Source organism: Bos grunniens, chromosome 16 (genome assembly GCF_055505025.1).
Source record: "Bos grunniens cultivar Pamir isolate PY7600 chromosome 16, Bosgru_T2T1.0, whole genome shotgun sequence".
Lineage (NCBI taxonomy): Eukaryota > Metazoa > Chordata > Mammalia > Artiodactyla > Bovidae > Bos > Bos grunniens.
Window position 1 is genome coordinate 35,494,949 of NC_141180.1, and position 21,455 is coordinate 35,516,403.

At 41.7% G+C, this 21,455-nt stretch overlaps 1 protein-coding gene across 1 annotated transcript in view; it reads left to right on the forward strand.

Annotated features, from left to right (window-relative positions):
• The window catches only part of PER3 (period circadian regulator 3), a 66,361-nt gene that overhangs the window by 36,845 nt on the left and 8,061 nt on the right, over positions 1-21,455 (forward strand). Inside the window, 7 exon segments of the mRNA XM_086344284.1 lie at positions 7,003-7,135; positions 7,590-7,714; positions 8,302-8,477; positions 14,400-14,646; positions 15,341-15,729; positions 15,732-15,998; positions 17,405-17,516. Coding sequence (XP_086200410.1) covers positions 7,003-7,135; positions 7,590-7,714; positions 8,302-8,477; positions 14,400-14,646; positions 15,341-15,729; positions 15,732-15,998; positions 17,405-17,516 — 1,449 coding nt within the window.

Consider the following 21,455-nt stretch of genomic DNA (forward strand, 5'->3'; position numbering starts at 1 on the left):
AACTCCTTATTGCCAAATTCAGACTTAAATTGAAGAAAGTGGAGAAAACCACTAGACCATTCAAGTATGACCTAAATCAAATTCCTTATGATTATACAATGGAAGTGAGAAATAGATTTAAGGGACTAGATCTGATAGATGGAGTGCCTGATGAACTATGGACGGAGGTTCATGACATTGTACAGGAGACAGGGATCAAGACCATCCTCAAGAAAAAGAAATGCAAAAAGGCAAAGTGGCTGTCTGCAGAGACCTTACAAATAGCTGTGAAAAGAAGAGAAGCAAAAATCAAAGGAGAAAAGGAAAGATATAAACATCTGAATGCAGAGTTCCGGACAATAGCAAGGAGAGATAAGAAAGCCTTCCTCAGTGATCAATGCAAAGAAATAGAGGAAAACAATAGAATGGGAAAGACTAGAGATCTCTTCAAGAAAATTAGAGATACCAAGGGAACATTTCATGCAAAGATGGGCTCGATAAAGGACAGAAATGGTATGGACCTAACAGAAGCAGAAGATACTAAGAAGAGGTGGCAAGAATACACAGAAGAACTGTACAAAAAAGATCTTCATGACCCAGATAATCATGATGGTGTGATCACTCACCTAGAGCCAGACATCCTGGAATGTGAAGTCAAGTGGGCCTTAGGAAGCATCACTACAAACAAAGCTAGTGGAGGTGATGAAATTCCAGTTGAGCTATTTCAAATCCTAAAAGATGATGCTGTGAAAGTGCTGCACTCACTACGTCAGCAAATTTGGAAAACTCAGCAGTGGCCACGGGACTGGAAAAGGTCAGTTTTCATTCCAATCCCAAAGAAAGGCAATGCCAAAGAATGCTCAAACTACCGCACAATTGCACTCATCTCACACGCTAGTAAAGTAATGCTCAAAATTCTCCAAGCCAGCGTTCAGCAATACGTGAACCATGAACTTCCAGATGTTCAAGGTGGTTTTAGGAAAGGCAGAGGAACCAGAGGTCAAATTGCCAACATCCACTAGATCATCAATAACGCAAAAGAGTTCCAGAAAAACATCTATTTCTGCTTTCTTGACTATGCCAAAGCCTTTGACTGTGTGGATCACAATCAACTGTGGAAAATTCTGAAAGAGATGGGAATACCAGACCACCTGACCTGCCTCTTGAGAAACCTGTATGCACGTCAGGAAGCAACAGTTAGAACTGGACATGGAACAACAGACTGGTTCCAAATAGGAAAAGGAGTACGTCAAGGCTGTATATTGTCACCCTGTTTATTTAACTTCTATGCAGAGTACATCATTAGAAACTCTGGGCTGGAGGAAGCACAAGCTGGAATCAAGATATCTGGGAGAAATATCAGTAACCCCAGGTATGCAGATGACACCACCCTTATGGCAGAAAGTGAAGAAGAACTCAAGAGCCTCTTGATGAAAGTGAAAGAGGAGAGTAAAAAAGTTGGCTTAAAGCTCAACATTTCAGAAAACGAAGATCATGGCATCTGGTCCCATCACTTCATAGCAAATAGATGGGGAAACAGTGGAAACAGTGGCTGACTTTATTTTTTTGGGCTCCAAAATCACTGCAGATGGTGATTGCAGCCACGAAATTAAAAGACACTTACTCCTTGGAAGGAAAATTATGACCAACCTAGACAGCATATTAAAAAGTAGAGACATTACTTTGTCAACAAAGGTCCATCTAGTCAAGGCTATGGTTTTTCCAGTGGTGATGTATGGATGTGAGAGTTGGACTATAAAGAAAGTTGAGTGCCAAAGAATTGATGCTTTTGAACTGTGGTGTTGGAGAAGACTCTTGAGAGTCCCTTGGACTGCAAGGAGATTCAACCAGTCCATCCTAAAGGAGATCAGTCCTGGGTGTTCATTGGAAGGACCGATGTTGAAGCTGAGACTCCAATACTTTGGCTACCTGACGCAAAGAGCTGAGTCATGAGAAGACCCTGATTCTGGGGAAGATTGTGGGCAGGAGGAGAAGGGGATGACAGGGGATGAGATGATTGGATGGCATCACCGATCAATGGACATGAGTTTGGGTGAACTCTGGGAGTTGGTGATGGACAGGGAGGCCTGGCATGCTGCAGTTCATTGGGTTGCAAAGAGTCGGACATGACTGAGCGACTCAACTGAAACTGATATATCTATATCTATACACACACAGACACACACAGACACACACACACACATGAGCTTCCCTGGTGGCTCAGATGGTAAAGAATCTGGGAGACTTGGGTTTGAGCCCTGGGTTGGAAAGATCCCCTGGAGAAGGGAACAGCTACCCACTCCAGTATTCTTGCCTGGAGAATATCATGGACAGGAGAGCCTGGCAGGCTACAGTCCATGTGGTCACAAAAAGTCAGATATAACTGAGTGACTTTCACTTCACCTCACTTCACATATGTATGAGTTTCATAACTTCTTTACTTACATAAATTTCTCTTCTAATTTTTCTCCTCAAATATTAATATAATGTTGGAAGCTACTGTAGATTTTGGTCACCTAAATGTTACTGATGGTCTCTACCATTGTCAAATGGGTGTTTTACAGAATAGGGTGAAATCTTATCTGAAGTCAGTAATAATATAGTAGCTGTGTTTTTTGGGACTTGACATGATTTCCACAACAAAAATATCAAACTGTGGCTCCTAGAAGTGGTATCACTGGGAGCCCATAGGATGCCCTCTGGATACAGCAAGTCCTTTACTTTGGGTTTTTGTACTTTTTCTTCACCTTGACAGAAGGTTTCATGTTTCCGTTTGTTTCTTTTGCTGTAGACGTAAGGGCACAAGATAGAAAGGACAACTCTTTTTGTTGCTTGACACCATCAGATCTCCTCCACAAAAGGATTTATCTTAAATATCTTTTTTTGCTCTTTATCATTATCTCATGTCCTGGCAGAGAAAATTCTTTGGGGGAGATTTTAAATCTAAATTCTCTAAATGTGTTCTTCATCGTCTGATCCAGGTAATGCTGCCTGCTGCTGCCTTGACCTCTGATCTCATGTTCATGAGATTTTTGTGTCCTGGCCTCTGGAATTTTTTCTCAGAGTAGAAATTCTTTGTAAGCTCCTGCTTTATCCAGTTTCTTACTATCTACCATTGGTGTGGCAATACCACCAGTACTGTTATTTGAAGCTGTATATCTAAGCAGACATCAGTACTTCATTCATCATTTTATAAAATTTAAGCTATAGGTAACTCTGTGTACTTATGCTGCTATTAGAAACTTACATTTTCTAACATATGTGTTATATTTAGTGAGCACACCTGGGATGTGACTTTGGGGAAAAATCTGTTGCCATTTGAAATAACCTCAGAGAACTGATATTACTTGGGCATCTTGATTTTATTAACATTTTAAGACCTACAAGTTTAAAGAGCTAGTTTAAAAAAAAAATCTTTATTACTCAAGAGAACAGGAATACAACTTAAAGATGGAAAATGTTATAATTTAAGTATTAGAAATTGAGTAGAGACATACACCAATGAAAAGGAAAATACTAAGTGGTCATTGCATACATGTTTTATATACGGGGTGCTGCAGTGCACAAGAACACAGGGTTTTAAGTATACATGTTGACCCGTTTTATAAAGGCAGGTCATGCTTTAGGAAAGAATAAGAAAGAATAATAGGGCATCCCAGGTGGCACAGTGGTAAGAATCCACCTGCCCATGCAGGAGACACAAGAGACATGGGTTCAATCCCTGGGAGAAGGAAGGTCCCCTGAAGAAGGAATTGGCAATCCACTCTACCATTCTGGCCTGGGAAACCCCATGGACAGGGGAGCCTGGCGGGCTACAGTCCATGGGATCGCAGAGAGTCAGACACAACTGAGCACTCACACACACTTAAGAAGGGAAACTTTTAAATGTAGTATGGCAGGACAAGGAACAACAGAGACACGTAAAGTCCCTTCATCAGCTGTACATACCGATTGATGACCTGCTGCCAGAGAACTGGGGAAATTAGGGGAAATTGAATGTTCCACTGCAAGGGTGACACAAAGCCCAGATGAAAGATGACTCATAAACTGAACTAACTCATTCCAAACTTAACAGGGAAAAAGCCCAGACAGGCGTTAAGTTCATGATCTTTCTTGAACCCAGCAGAGTGCTGAGGCTACAGGACAGCCAGCAGGCCTGTAATCTGAGGAGAGGCACACGCTTACATGAAGTGAAGTAAGTGCTGGATCCCATAACCGACTGAATCTTGTTACCTGCAAGAGACGGACTTTCTCTGAGGCACGGTGCAAAGGGAAGCCCAAGACCTGAGAGTGGAACAGACGTTGGAAAAGAGGAGCTCTCAGGGGACCAGCCACCACCTGAAGCAGAGTGACCCTGGAGGGATCTGAAAGCTGTCATACACTGAACGAAGTCATAGCAACAGTAGACCTTTAGCCTGGCCTAAAGCTTAATTAGATTGACTCTGATGTAGTGGAAGGGAAGCCATGCCCAGTCCCTGCTGTCTTATGTAATGTGTCCGCATGTCAGGGTGCTCCCCTGGAGAAGGGAATGGCTACCCACTCTAGCAGTTTTGCCTGGAGAAGTCCGTGGATGGAGGAGCCTGGCTGGTTACAGTCCATGGGGTCACATGGCATCAGATATGCCTGAGTGACTAATACTTAGGCACTTAGGATAAAATACTTATTATTTTTTGCTTATTTTTAGTTACTCTAAAAGATAACTGACTAAAGCAAAAAGAGTATTTTGCATTTATAATGTGTGTAAAAAATACTACAAAGAACAGGAGCTAGGTATTGGGAATATACTGTTGTAAAATTCCTTCCAAATTTTATTATTTGGAGTATATTGATGAGATAGAAACTAACTTCTTACAATATGTTTGTAAACTTCAGGGTAATTATTAGTAAAAAATTTTAAAGAAGTATAAATAATATCAGTAGACTTGGTAAAATGTAATTTAAAACACTTAACCCAAGTGAGACAGAAAACGAAGAAAAAAGAAACAAACCAAAAAACCCAGATGGAACAAATGGAAAACAACTAGCAAGAGGTATGGCAAAAACCATCACAATATTATAATTATCCTCCAATTAAAATTTTTAAAAGGCGGGTACATTTTAATCCAACAGCATTGATCACATCAAATGTGAATGATCTCAATATACCAGTGAAAAGACAAACTGTCAAATTGGATGGAAGAGCAAGATGCATCTGTATATTGTCAACAAAACCCATTTTGAATATTAAAAACATAGGATAAAAGTAAAAAGTTAGAAAAGATATGCCATGCTAACAGGAGTCCAGAGAAAACTGGAAAGCACTGTACTAAGGTCAGACACAGTGGCCTTTAGAACGAGGCTTTCAGAGCAATATTGCATAAAGACCAGGAAGTTGATTCTCTGAGAACATAAAACAAGCCTGTTGATGCACCTAACGCCAGAGCTTCAAAATATGTAATATGAAGCAAAAATTGATAAAAACTTCAAGGAGAAATAAACAAATCCACAGCTATAGTTGGAGACCACAGCATATCGAAACCACAATGAAATGTCACCTCACACCCATCAGAATGGCCATCAAAAGGACAAGAAATAGCAAGTGTTGGTGAGGACCTGGAGGAAAGGGAACCCTTTTATACTATTGATGGGAATGTAAACTGATGCAGCCACTGTGGAAAAAAGTATGGCAGTTCCTCAAAAAATTAAAAATGAAACTACCATATAATCCAGCAGTCTCATTTATGAGTATTTATCTGAGGAAAATGAAAACACTAATTTGAAAAGATACATGCTTCACTATGTTCATTGCAGAATTATTCCCAATAACCAAGACATTGAAACAACCTAAGTGTGCATCCATGGATGAATGGATAAAGCAACTGGTATATATAGAGAATGGAGTACTATTTGGCCATAAAAAGAATGAAATTCTTCCCTTGTGACAGCAAAAGGACTTTAGGAGAACTGTGCTGTGTGAAATAAGTCAGAGAAAGACACACGGCATATGGTTTCACTTATATGTGGAATCTAAAAAAAAAAAAAAAAGCTCATAGATACAGAGAATTAATCAGTGGTTGGATAAGACTCCTCTACTGGCTGTGTCTTCTCTACAGAAAGTTCTTCAGTGCTCCAGCCTGTGGTCTTTTTTCTCTCTCTATACCTCTGCTATCCGATTTGGTAACCACTGGCACCCCACTCCAGTACTCTTGCCTGGGAAATCCCATGGACGGAGGAGCCTGGTAGGCTTTCGTCTATGGGGCCGCTAAGAGTCAGACACGACTGAGTGACTTCACTTTCACTTTTCACTTTCATGCATCGGAGAAGGAAATGGCAACCCATTCCAGTGTTCTTGCCTGGAGAATCCCAGGGACGGGGAGCCTGGTGGGCTGCCGGGTATGGGGTCGCACAGAGTCGGATGCAACTGAAGCGACTTAGCAGCAGCAGCAGCCACATTTTGCAATTTAAATACAAATAAGTTACAAATAAATAAAATGTAATATGTAGTTCCTCTTTTGTTGTAGCCACACTTCAAGTGCTTGGTTGCTGGATGTGGTGTTACTGGCTACCAGGTTGGACAGTATAGATAAAATACCATTCTGTCATCATAGAATGTTCTCTTGGATACCAATTCAGCACAGGCAGTGCCACGCACTTTCTGTCACCACACATAAGAACGCACTGTGTCTGTCACCCCCTGCTTAGTGATACCAGGATCCATCAGTTGTAGAGGTGGTAACATTGTAAAAGTCCCCATCAGCCTTTCACCTTTCACCTGTTTGTTCCTTGATAATCTTTGCCTGAAACATTTATTTCACTCCTTTTTTAAAAGGTAAAAATGCAGTTGTTCATGTAATTGTTCTGTGTGATATCTTTCTATATCTGCTCATTTAGATCTGAGCTCATTTTTAATAGCTATATAATATTGATCATGTCTATTCTAAAGTACCGTATATCTATCCTAAAATATCATGATTTAATTTTGCTAAATAAGTACATGTTCTCAAGAATATATTTTTAATTGAACATCCTTTCATTCTATTTCAGATGAGCAGAAGACCTCTTCTTCCTTACAGACAGTGAAAAATAATAGCATGTATACTGAGCCCTGTGAGGATTTGAGAAAGGTTCAGCATAGCCCATCCTATCAGCAGATAAACTGTATTGATAGTGTTATCAGGTATGAGACACAAGTTTTGATAATGTGTTAGTTTTTCCAGAAGTGTGTGTTGTCACTATGGAGCCTTTATATCGTTTTTAATAGCTGTTGTCTTGATTTTTCACCAGCTATTGTCTTGATATTTCACTATAGATCAATAGATACATGCCACCTACAATTCATAATAAATTGAACAGTTCAGGGGATCCAGAAAGTTAGAAGATGCTTCCCTTCTTTGAATATAGTTGAGAAGACAAGACCTGTGCTCATAAGAATTAAGTTGTGAAAATCAATGCAAGACCATAGAAGGGAATATATAAGAATCCCTTGATGGGGGCCCAGATGGTCAGGGAAGACTTCAGCCAAAGAAGACAGTGAAATATCCCAAACAGAAATGGCATAAGGAAAGCAGAGAGGTGAGAGGTGCCCACGTTGGGGGCAGGTAGGAATACATGGCCGAATTATTAATATGCAGGTACCTGAAGAGCTACCACATCCCAGCTTTGAAGAGGAAGTGTATCTCCTCTACAAATACAACTTCCTCATCCTCAGAAGAGGACAGACAAAGCCACAGAGCAGATGACATCCAGGCACTGCGAGGTGAGAAGGGTGTCTTCCATAGTTAGATCAAGAGAGCCACCCCTCTCTGTTTGTTTTTCATCTTTTTTTTTTTTAAGCATTTTAAATAATTTATTTGTCTTATTACTTCAGGCTGCACTGGTTCTTCCTTGCGCTCGTGGGCATTCTCTAGTCGAGACGAGCAGGGGCTTCTCTGTTGCAGCGCTTGGGCTCTCATTGCAGTGGCTTCTCTTGTTGCGGAGTGCAGGCTCCAGGCATGTGGGCTTCAGTACCTGCAGCTCATGGGCTCTAGGGCTCGCAGGCTCAGTAGTTGTGGCTCACGGGCTTAGTTGCTCTGCGGCATGTGGGATCTTCCCAGACCAGGGATCGAACCCGTGTCCCCTGCATTGGTAGGTCGATTCTTAACCAATGAGCCACCAGGGAAGCCCTGATTTTCTTTCATCTTTTGCCCTTAATTATTTCATTGCAATCACAAACAATCCTAGTTTCATATTGCCTCTACATGACCAGTAGATTTTAACTTATCGGGTATAAATGTCTATTAACTCTTCAGGTTTTTAATATGAATTTCCTGTTGGGAATTTTTCTTTTCACTATGATATCACCAGCTGTTTCTCAGATCCCAGCTGTACCTGCATCAGAAATGGCCACTAATGGGCAGTCCACAGACGCTGAAGTAGGAGCTCCGTGGACCCTGAGCACAGTGACTCTGAGCCTGGACACAAGCCAGGGCAGCTCCAGCAGTGTCCTTGTCGACATCCCACCACCAGACTCAGGTACCATGGTAGCCTTTACTTCAGAAAACACTCAACGTTAAATACAACCATTGTAAGAACAAGTCTTTAATACCATTTACTTAGTAAAGATGTTTAAGATGGATTTTTTTTTTTCAGGTAAAGTGTTTTTGGAAATATCATCACGTTTATAATGGTCAGTATATTTTGGACTGTATCTGCTAGTTATGTCATTGGCCAGTCAACTCTTCTGACACGTGTGAAGCTCCTAGGATAGTACCTGGTCTCTAGTAGTAAGCCATCAATTAGTCTTCACCATTATTAATGCAATTATTGTTGAGACTGCCTTGGGTCACTTTGTTGCTGACCTTGAAAGAGTGTGTTCATTTTGAATTTGGACTCCAGCGGTGACTAGGTGGATTATACATATAAACACACTCAAATTTTTGTATTGTTCTTATAAATGAGGAGTGTATGTTTGAAGCTCTCTTCCTTTAACATAGTGACTTAGTAAATTATTCTGATGTCTCCTTTTTATTCTATTTTGCTCTCACCTGCCCTTTTGACTTTTGCATTCTTCATAAGGATTTGGTAGGTAAGGAAATGGTGATAAACATGTTCAGTCAGGTTTCAGATTGTGTCTAACTTATCTTTCCTAGTCTTCAGTGGAATATAAGTGAACATGTGCTGAGCTGTTACTGTATACCATCCCCTGCCCTTAGTTCTTCATATAAATTAATTCTCTTAATCCTCATGCCACCCTTTGAGACGGAGAGCATTATATTGACAAGTGGACGGTGGATGGTGGGAAAAGACCAGAGAAAGACACGGCTATTGTGAGATTAGTTTATTTCTATATATTTTTCTATTATTTCTAATTAGTCACAGGTAGACTTTTACTGGAATTGAACTAGTGCCTCAGGATGAGAGCAGACGCATATCTTTTAGTGTATGTGTTCTTAATGCTTCGGATACCCACGTGGGTACGGAGCAGTCAGTGACACCGTCAGTCCATGCAAGGTGGGGTCTTACCTGATACAGAAACCTCTTTTTTTGACTGCACCACTAGACTTTGTATATTTTGGTCTTATGTTAATACTACTTTGAAAGAATTCATATTGAAATCTGTATGTTTTCATTTAAGGAATAATCAGTATTTACTGATAATTATTTCTCCTGATCTTACACCAGTCTTAGCATCTGCAGGTCCACCTCTTTATTCTAAGGAGAGAAAGCAGAATCAGAGCCCAAATGTCTTAAGCTGCATCTGTCTTTTGCTTTCTGGGAAGCCCATATTCCTTGGGTTTACACCATATTCTGATGATGTGTTGGGACACCCAGTGCAGCCAAATTTTAAAAAATGAAGCAGAAGAAAGGAAATAAAGATCAGAGTAAAAATCTTTTAAGTAGAAAACAGAAAAATAATAGAGAAAAATAATAAATTTTTAAGCTGGTTCTTTGCAAAGAGCAATGAAATTGATCAAACTCTAGTAAGCCTGATCAGGAAAAAAAAGGGAAGATATAAGTTATCAATTTCAGAAATGATAGAGGAAACATCCCTAGAGATCCTACCATCGCTAGATATCAAAAGAATAACAACTGAACATTATAAACAAGTTTTCCCAATAAACTTGACAACTTAGACAAAATTGACCAATTGTTTGAGAGATACACACTAAAGTCACTCAAGAGGTAGAAAGCCTGAATAGCCTCATATCTATTTAAAAAACTGAATTTGTTGATAAAAAACTTCTCCAACAAGAAAACTCCAAGCCCAAATGGCTTCACTAGTGAGTTTGAGCAAACATTTAAGGAAAAAATAATATCAATTCTGTAATTCCCTGACCAGGGATTGACCCAGACCTCTGGCGTTGGGTGTGCAGAGTCTTAACCACTGGACCACCAGGGCAATTCCTGCTTATTTTTGTTTTACCTTACTCTTGTGTTTTGAGTTTCTTAAGATGGAAGCTGAAGTCATTAATTTCAGACAGTTTTCTTCCTTAGTGGATTTGAGTGTAAACTTTCCTTTTACTCTCAGCTGCATTTCACACATTTTGATGTATTTTGTTTCATTTTCATCATGTTCAAATGCTGCCTAATATTCCTTTTAATATTTTCTTTGAAATATTTTATATTTTCATATGTATCATCATATATTAGGAAGCATTTAGAGATATTCCATACTTCTTTATTGATTTCTAATTTAATCCCATTGTGATCAGAGAAAATACAAAACTTGAACTCTTAAATTTATTGAGACTAGTTTTATGGTCTACAATATGGTCTATCTTGGTAAATGTTCTGTATTCACTTGAAAAGGATGTTTATTTTGCCTCTGTTGGGTTGAATATTCTATCAGTGTATAAACTAGGTCAGGTTGGTTGATAGTTTGTTCAGTTATTCTCTGTCCACTGATTTTCTGAATACTTGTTGTACTTCAGAAGGGGTGTTGAAGCCTCTGGCCATAATTGTGGGTTTGTCTATTTCTCATTGCTGTTTGATTGGTCTTTGCTTTGTGCATTTTGAAATTGTCTTAATTTGTGCGTGTTGTTGTTGTTCAGTCACTAAGCTGTGTCTGACTCTTTGCGACCCCATGGGCTGCTGCACGCCAGGCTTCCCTGTCCTCCACCATCTCCCAGAGTTTGCTCAAACTCATGTCCATTGAGTCAGTGATGCCATTCAACCATCTCATCCTCTGTCACCCCCTTCTCTTCCTGCCCTCAATCTTTCCCAGCATCAGGGTCTTGTTTAGAATTGTTTTGTCCTTTTGATTAATTGATCCTTTTATCATTGTGAAATGTCTTTCTTTATCTCTTGTATTTTCTTTCCTCTAAAGTATACTTTGTCTATATTAATATATTCACTCTAGCTTTTTTTTTTTATAATCTGATATTGTTTTCTAACCTTTTACTTTTAACCTATGTATGTCTTGGTATTTAAAGTGGTGTTTATTTTAGTAGTTGCTTTAGAGTTTATGGTGTATGCATTTAATTTTTCACAGTCTGTCTTCTAGAGATATTATACCACTTCATGTATAAAAAACTTAAAATACTATACTTCCATTTACCCACCTTGGTCTTTGTCTGTTGGCATATGTTTCTACATGTGTTAGAAATCCCACCCTATGTTGTTATTATTTTGTGTAATTATTATCTTTTAAAGAAATTTAAGTGTTTATCCCTTTATTCATCTCTCAGTGTTTCTCATTCCTTTATGTAGATTTATCTGGTATCATCCTTCTTCTGCCTAAGGCATTCCTTTTATGTCTCTTGTAGTACAGGTCTACCAGTGATGAATCCTTCACATTTTTGTACATCTGAAAGTGTCTTTATTTCACGTTCATGTTTTAAACACATTTTAACAGATCGGAGAATTCTAGGGTGACTGTTTATCTCTCAGTACCTTAAAGATGCTGCTCTACTGAGTCCTCATTGGCATCGTTTCTGACAGGAAGTCTTCTGTCATCTGTATTGTTTGCATATATGTGCAGCTTCTGGCTGAACGTAAGCTTTTCTACTCGTCACTGATTTCGATGGTCTGATTTTGACGTTCCAGGATGTAGTGTTCTTCATGTTTTTTATACTTGGAGTTTATTCGGCTTCTTGGACTTATAGGTTTATTGTTTCCATCAAACTGAAAAAACTTCTTCCCTTATTTTTAAAATATTTTTTCTGTTTCCCCTCTTTCTGGGACTCAAGTTACATGTATATAGGCTGCTTGAAGTTGTGTCACAGTCCACTGATGCTCTGTTCATTTAAACTTTTTCATTTTTTAGGTCTTTGTTTCATTTGGAGACAGTCTCTATTGCTGTGTCTTCAGGTTCACTAGTGTTTTCTATTGTAAAATCTGTCATTATTTCCAGTCAGTAGCTTTTCCATCTCACATATTATAGTTTTCATTTTTAAAAGTTCTATTTGAGTCTTTGTAATATCTTCCATGTCTTTATATAGCATATTTAAAATATCTTCCCTGTGACTGTATGAAATACATTATAACTGTTAATGTTCTATCTTCCAGTTCTAATTCTCTCCCAGCCCAGGGTTGATTTTGCATGATTAATTTTTCTCCTTTTTGTGGGCTGTATGTTCCTGCTTCTTCGCATGCCAAGTAGCCTTTGACAGGATAGCAGATACTGTGAATGGGTGCTGAATATTCCTATTAACATTGTTGAGCTTTATTCTGGGGCCCAGTTTAGCCTCATGGAAACAGATGGATCTTCTCAGGCTTTGCTTTTAAAATTGCTTAGACAGGAACAGAGCGGTGCAGGGAGGTCTAGTTCTTCTCTGCTACTGAGGCAAGACCCCTAAGAGTGTTCTACCCAGTGCATATGGGTTATGAGATCTTCTAGTCTGGCTGACGGGACTGAGCCCTGTTCTCCACCTGCTGTGAGCTTCAGTCCGATCCTTTCAGGTGATTTTTTTCCTCCCATGAATGAACTGCTGAGGACTTGGGGGTTCCCTACAGCTGTCTGGAGGCCTCTCGTGTGGCTGTCCCCTCCACTCATCTTCCTGAACTCCAGCCACTGTGACCTCCCCATTCTCTCGGCTCTGTCTCTGCCCTCAGGGAGCCCACCTTGTTCCTCACTCTCAAGGCAGTAGCTAGGCAGGCCTGAGGTTCACCTTGTTTCCAATCCCATAGGATGTTTTGTGTCTCAGAAATTATTGTTTCACATATGTTGTGCCTTCCTAGTTATTTCAGGTGGGAAGGTCAGTCCAGTCCCTGCTCGTCCATCGTAGCCCTCTGTCCAGTGTGTTGACTTAGACTAGTCAGAGCCCATTTCTGGAAGTGTAGTGGGACCAAGCCTACCCACACCTCAGTACCACATAGCAGAGGAGAGGGGGAATGGAGGCTGGGAGGACCACCAGAGTCTGCTGTAAAATCTCTTGTACCTGGAAGAAGTAATGTTTAGAACCAACCCAGCATCTGTCTACAGGTGGTTATGGGCATCCCTGTGGCTCATCAGTAAAGCGTCCACCTGCCAGTGCAGGAGACATGCGTTTGATCCCTGGGTTGGGAAGATCCCTGGAGAAGGATATGGCAATCCACTCCTGTATTCTTGACTGGGAATCCTCTGGACAGAGGAGGCTGGCCGGCCACAGTCCATGGGGTCCCAAAAAGTCAGACACAACTGAAGCAACAGCATGTGGCATGCATGCACGTAAAGTGGAATCCTACATGATGTACTGATAAAAGGGATATTGTTAAATGAAAAAACACACTGCAGCTTAGTGTACAAGATTATATGCCTTTTGGGTAAAAATGAGGAAGAGGGATAAGAGTCTATATCTGTACTTATTTACAGATGCTTAAAGAAAGTAGATAAATAAGCAAATAAAAGGTTTTCTGTGGGGAGAATAAATGAGAACTAGGCAGGTGTTACACAAGGTTGGGGAGAAGCTACTAAATGTCTAACACATGTTAATTTTTAAACCACATATTTATATTACATATTAAAAGATTAATCCAGAGATAACAATTTTTCAAAGAATTCATGGAGATAAAAAATATTTACAATGAAAGCAGGATCTAAATAAATGTGTGCACACTGAGCATTACAACTCTAAAATGTATGTAAGTAAGTAAGTGAGAGTCACTCAGTCGTGTCCAACTTTTTGTGACCCCATGGACTGTATAGTCCATGGAATTCTCCAGGCCAGAATATTGGAGTGGGTAGTCATTCCCTTCTTCAGGGGTTCTTTCCAATACAGGAATCAAACCCAAGTCTCCCACATAGCAGGCAGATTCTTTACCAGCTGAGCCACAAGGGAAGCCCAAAATGTATATATAAGTATGCAAAGAGTGTAAAACAAGGCTGAAAAATAAAAATGTACGTGCTGAATTGATGGAGCTTTTATGTTCCAGCCATTGTAATGATTGTAAAGATTTATTGAAAGGCAGTTAAATTAGTGAAAGTAAATAAATGCAAAATAACCAGTTGGAGTTAAAATTAAATCTGTCTTCTTCCACTTCAGCGGAATTTGACTCCAGCAGAGCACAGACCGCTGGCCTGTGAGCCCTGGACTCTCAGCACACACCCAGCTCCGCTGGCCGCAGAAGCGTTTAAACACTCAGGGCTCACAAAGGCTGTGCTGTCAGCCCACACACAGAAGGAAGAGCAGAGCTATGTAGATAAATTCCTGGAGAAGATTCTGTCGTCACCCTATAGCTCCTATCTTCAGCAGGAAAGCAGAAGCAAAGCTAAATACTTGTATGTTCAAGGTAGTTAAATTTAAAAAATATATTCCATATAAACCTAGGAAAATGGTACTGATGAACATATTTGCAGGGCAGCAGTGCAGATGAATACATACAGACTTGTGGACGTGGGACGGAGGGAGGGAGGGAGAGAGGGTAGCGCTGAAGCATATACACCACCAGGTGTGAAACAGACAGCTAGTGGGAAGCTGCTGGATAGCACAGGGGGCTCAGCCCAGTGCTCTGCGACAGCCTAGAGGGGTGCGGTGGGAGTGTGGGAGGGGGTTCAAGAAGGAGGGGATATACATATACTTATGGCTGATTCGCATTGTTGTACAGCAGATACCAATGCAACATTGTAAAGCAATTATCCTCTGATTACAAATAAATTAAATATATATATATATATATTCCATTTAGCAACAGAGTTACCAAGTTTAGGAATCATACATGAGTCCTGGAAGATGTAGAATGAAGTGTAGGATGTTTGCTTGTAAGAAAATGGCTGAGAGATGCTGAAATGGGGTTTACTTTATAGCAACAGCTTGTATCCAGGATCTCGTCCATCTTTCTATGTCTACTTTCTGTCATTCCTGTAGTGGACATGGTTATTATTGACCAATGTTTATTCCTTGTAATGTGCTTACAACTACCTGTCAATGGAGTCCTTCTGTTCTGGGTTAGTTTTCTGTAACTGGTCTCCCTCTTTATCCTGCAGGAGGTTCTGCTTCCAGGCCGACACGATCAGCTGGTTGCAAAAAGGGGAAACACAAGCGTAAGAAGCCTCTTGTGTGGTCGGATGGCAGCAGCGCCAAGGATCACTTCTGTCCCCACCCGGATGGACAGCCCTGGTGCCCCTCCTCCGCCTCCTGTCCCCATGCCTCTGGCCCCTCGCTCCCAGCTACAGTGATGGTTCCCAGCCCAGCCCCTGGCCTCATCCCAGCTCTTCCCCTCCTAGCCACGACCTCCCTTGGCAGAGAACACGAAGTTTCGATAACTGTACTACCAAGGCTGCCTGAGCCACCTTTGCCTAGCAGCCTGCAGTGTTTCCCAGCTCTGCCTTCTGCTTACTTCTGCATTTTTGTGAACATCTTCCTGCATGACCCCTCTCTCTCTCTCCCCTCTCGTCACTGTCATTCTCCCCATATCCCTTCTTGGGAGCAGCACCCTCTTCCGAAATACTCTCTTCGGTATCAGCAGTGGCTCCAAACCCAGGCCCACCATCTTCAACCGTCAACCCAAGGAGCAGAGAGGAGAAGTGGGAGACACGGAATGAAGGACACCCCCTCATTAACTCAGGGAGCAGCTCCATGCTCCAGCTTGACCTCCTGCAGGAGGACAGGCCCCGATCCTGTGCATCCCCAGAAACTGTGTGTGTAAGTGATGCTAACTTCCAACACACGAACGAGAAAGTAACTGTGCGTCCTCTTATTAAAATTAAGGTTTTTGTGCTGAAGCTCAAGACGAATGACCTGGTCTGCATTACAGCTGAGGGTAACCTTCATTACAGCTGAGGTTAAGACTTTGTTCTACAGAAACACACGGTATTCCCTCCTGACTCTATTTAAAAAGCTGCAGTGAAAGGATTTTCTATGTCCTGAATTCTTACATACTTCGCTAGGTTTTCCCCCGAGTGCTATCTTTCAAACTTTATTTGTGAACTGGATTTCCCCTCTGCTTTAAAATTTGATATCTAGGCATTAAACTTAAATGTTCATTACCTAGAAAAAATGTGTTCTCTTACCACTGGGGTTAGGGACTATTTAGATTAGGAGCAAGCCATACTGACAAGACATAAATTGAACAGTTTTACTTTTTCAGACATAATTGTAGGATAGCAGGTCTGTATGGGGAGAGCTCCTCTCTGTCATTATTTATCAGTAAAGTAGGCAGTTTATAGTTTTATACGGATACATATCAATTTTATATGAAAAAATTTTGTCACTTTAACTTTTCATCTCTTTAGGTAAAAAGGCCTTCTCAGACTTGTCAGTTTAAACTTCAGGGCAAGACTTTCCTATACTTAGATATAGGATCCAAGGCAAGCATAAGTATTTTCACTAAGGTTTTCTTCAGTCCTCACTTCAAGGCATAACCATTTTTAACAAATGTTCAGAATCTGATGATCTAGGTCAAGAATCAGGGATCTTCCTGAGCCAGGGATTGAACCCGGGTCTTCTGCATTGCAGGCAGATTCTTTACTATCAGACACCACAGAAGCCCTGGAAAGTGCTCAGAAAGCAGTAGTGAACTTCCCTGGTGGTCAAGAGGCTGAGGTTCCGTGCTTCTAGTACCAGAGGTCTGGGTTCGATCCTGGGTCAGTGAACTAGATCCCTTTTCTGGCGGCTCAGACAGTAAAGCATCTGCTTATAATGCGGGAGACCCGGTTTCAATCCCTGGGTCGGGAAGATCTCCTGGAGAAGAAAATGGCAACCCACTCCAGTATTCTTGCCTGGAAAATCCCATGGATGGAAGAGCCTGCTAGGCTACCGTCCATGGGGTCACAAAGAATCAGACACGACTGAGTCACTTCACTTCACTTCACTTGTGTGTGTGTATATACATATATACACACACACACACAAGCCGTATCTTTAACATTATATGCAAAGGAACTTTGACCAGGCTCTTGGGGACAGGCTGAAAATGTTTTACTTCTCAGTTATGTATTGGTATGTACTTTTTTTTTTCTGTTTAACATGTGAAGTTGAAGATCTGCCAGTTATTCTATAATATGATGCTTGAGATGTTCGGTCTCTTTCCTTGTGTTCTTACTTTCTAGCAGGGTGTCCGTGGCAGCAGTGGGACTAAGATAGATGGTTTTACTACCAAGAAACCATCCATAGCATCACTGCACTTGGTGTCTCCATCAGGAACGGGCTCTGCAGCATCAGGTAGTAGCTCAAAATGACATATTCTTCATACCCCATGGTTAGGAGGTCACTGTTTAATGGGCTTTCAGGTGTTGGCCGTGGTGTGAAAGTAAAATATTTTTTTTTCTTTTTGTAAGCTGTATTGGGGTATATTTATATACAATAAATTCACCGCATTTAGGGGTACAAAATAAGAATTCTGACAAGGATTTACAGCAGTGTAACCACCACCACAGTCACCATACAGAATGTTTCCACCACCTGGAAACGTTCTTTGATTCTCTGCAGTCAGAGCCTGTCCCTGATCCTCTGGCTCTTGGCAGGCACTGATCCACTTTCTGTCACTTTAACGCTGCTCTTTCTGTAATTTCACATAGATCGAATCATCCAGTGTGCAGTCTTCTGTGTCAGGGTTCTCTTGAGTTAGCAAAGAGCTGTTGAGATTCATTCATGTTGTGCATATCAGTAATTTGCTCCTTTTTATTGCCAAGTGGAATTGCATTGTATGAATAGCCATTCACCAGTTGATGGTTTATTCAGTTGTTTCCAGTTTGGGGCTATTAAGAAGAACACTGCTGTGAACATGTAAGTGTGAGTCTTTTTGTAGACATATGTTGTCATTTTTCTTGGTTAAATACCTAGGAATGAAATTGCTAGGTCACATGGTAAGTTTATAGTTAACTTTATAAGAAACTGCAGACTGTTTTCCAAAGTGGCTATACTGTTTGCATCACTGTCAGCCACATATAAAAACTCCAGTTTACAACATGTCCGGGCCAACACCGGACATTGTCCATCATTTAAATTTTAGCCATTCACGTAGATGTGCACTGAAAAACTCACTGTGGTTTTAGTTTGCATTTGACTATTGATTCATGGTGTTGGCTGTCTTCTTGTCTACTTATTTGCCATCCAGATGTGTTCATATCTGTTGCCCATTTGTGGGGGGCTTGTTAGTTTTTTTTATTGAGTAGTAAGATTTCTGTGTGTATTCTGGATACAAGTCTATTATCAAACACTCGTTTTTCTTCCCTGTGTGTGGCTTGTCTCTTTGTTCAGTTTTTTATCTTTATCTTCATTTTGAAGAGCAAATGTTTTGATGAGGTTCAGTTCATCAACATTTTCTTTTATAGGTTGTGCTTCTTGTGTCTTTTTAAAGACATTCATGCCTGACTTGAAGTCACTAAGATGGCCTACTGTTTTCTCTTGGAAATTCTACAGGTTAAGCTTTTATAGCTAAGTCTGTGGTCCATTTTAAGTTACTTTTTATGTATGAGGTGAGCTCACCTCCTTCCACAGGCAAACTAAAATTGCAGCTGTTTCCAGAACACCTATAAATAAAAAAGATCAGAATCTACATCTTCTGTTGGACATCGCTGGTGGTCTAGTGGTGAAGAATCAATCCACCTGCCAATGTATGGGACACAGGTTCAATCCCTGGTCCAGGAAGATTCCACATGCTGAGGGGCAGCTGAGTCTGGAAGCCACGGCTACTGAGCCCGTGCTCTAAAGCCCACGAGCTGCTACTACTGATCCCACACGCTCTTAGAGCCTGAGCTCTGCAACAAGAGAAGCCTCTGCAATGAGAAGCCTGTGCACCACAACCAGAGAGTAGCCCCCATTGTCAACAACTAGAGAAAGCCCGCAGGCAGCAGTGAAGGCCTAGTGCAGCCAAAAAAATTTTTTTTCAAAAAAATAAAGATCTTCTACAACTAATGATATAAAGAAGGAACCATGAGACTGGTAGGTGGTGGGAGTCACAGTATAGTCAAGACCCATATTCCTCAGTGGGTGACCCATGAATGAAAGAGTAATCGCAATTGCAAGGCTGTCCCCAATGAGCATGGGGTCTGATCCCCATGTTGATCCCCACAGCCTGGGCATCCTTCTCCAGGAAGATGAGCTCTCAGAATGTTTGACTTTGTCAGAGGGGTGTGGGAAAGAGAGACCCCACTCTTAAAAGGTGCACACAGACTCTCACATACTATAGGACCCAGGGCAGAAGCAATAATCTGGAAGGAGCCTGGATCAGACCCACAGGCTGAAGTTGGAGAGTCCCCTAGGAAGCCAGTCCCTTCTCTAGGGGATCTTCCTGACCCAGGGATCAAACCCGGATTCCCTGCATTGTTGGCAGATTCTGTACAATCTGAGCCACCAGGAAGCTCCCCAGAGGCAGGAGCCAGTTAATGGGAGCTCACCCTCAAGGATATAAGCACTGGTGGCAGCCACTTGGGGGCACTCATTCTACCACATGGACTCCCTTGCTGGCTAGTGCCATTTTGGAATCTTCCCTCTAGCATATTGGCCTCCAAACCCAGCCTCACCCATATCCACTGGCCTTAGGCACCAGTGCTGGGACATTTCAGGCCAAGCAACTAACTGGGCAGGGACACAGCCCCACCCAAGAGCAGACAGGCTGCCTTAAGACCCCTAAGTTCACACCTTTCCCTGAACATGACTGCCCACCAAGGGGCCAAGGGCCAGGCCCCACACACCCGTGTGCAGGTACTAGACCTGGGACACCCAGGACCCTACACACACAGACCCTGGGATCCAGCTTCTCCCACCAGCAGCAGGCACCAGACCCAGAATCTCCTGCCTCAGCCACCAGCAAGCCTGCTCTAGCTGCAGGCCCAGCCTCACCCACCAGCAGACAAGCACCAGTGCAGGAGAGAGGCAGTCCTGCAGCCTGTGGACCTAGGTCTCATGTGAGCAGGCCAGCACCAACATTAGGACCAGCTGGGCCCTGGCCCTGTCCACCAGCAGGCCAGCACAAGCTTCAGGATACCCTGGACCCTGCAGCCAGCTGTGTCAGGTACCAGCCCCACCCACTGGCAGTATGACATTAGCTCTGGGACCCCTGGGTCCTACAGCCAGACTCCAGGACACATCTCTGCCTGCCAGCGGGCTGGCAGGATCTCCCGGACACTGACTCCACCCACCAGTGAACCAGCACTCACCCCAGTGCACCCATCTCAGCCCCTTGGTGCTGTCCAGGTGCCTTGTGGTCCTTGCAGCCTTGGCAAAAGACAAGGCCTAGGAACCAACCAGACGGGGGGATAAACAAGCCTACCAGACCACCCATGGTAGCTAGCCTACCACAACAGAAGGATCCCAGCAGCTCACCTATGGGTCAGTCCTAGAGCAAGCATACAGCTCTCGTGACCAGAGGGGAGTGTGCTTCTGAGACACCAGGACATCTCCTACAAAAGGCGACTTCTCCAAGATCAGGAAACGTAATCAACCTTCCAGATACATAGACATGAAAACAGCAATTTCAGCAAAATGAGGCAACATAGAAACATGCTCCAAGCAAAGGAACAAGATTTAAACCCCAGAAGAGCTAAGTGAAATGGAGATAATCAATCTACCCAGGAAAAGTTCAAGATAATGACTGTAAAGATGGTCAGAGAACTGGAAGAAAAATGGATAAACAGAAAAATTCAAAGTTTTTAACAAAGAATTAGAAAATATAAAGAACAACCAAACAAAGATGAAGAATACAATAACTGAAATGAAAAAATAACACCAGAAGGAATCAATAGTAAACTAAATGATACAGGGGGACTAGGCCAGTGAGGTGGACAACAGAGTAGTAGTAATCACTGAAGCTGAATAGAAAACAGAATAAAAAGATGTAAGGACAGTCTGAGACATCTGAGACATCTCCCAGGAATACTAATATTCACATTATAGAGGTTACAGAGGAAAAAGGGAGAGAAAAAGGATTACAGAATATACTTGAGGACATAATAGCTGAAAATAGCCCATTTTAACCTCGTCCCAGGTTACTGGGAAAGGAAACATATACAAGTCCAGGAAGAAAAGAGTCCCAAACAGAATCTACCTAAAGAGAACCACACCAAGGTACGTTGCAATTAAAATGGCAAAAATTAATGATAAATAGAGAATATAAAGAAATAATAGCTGGGACTTCCCAAACATGGGAGAGGAACTGAA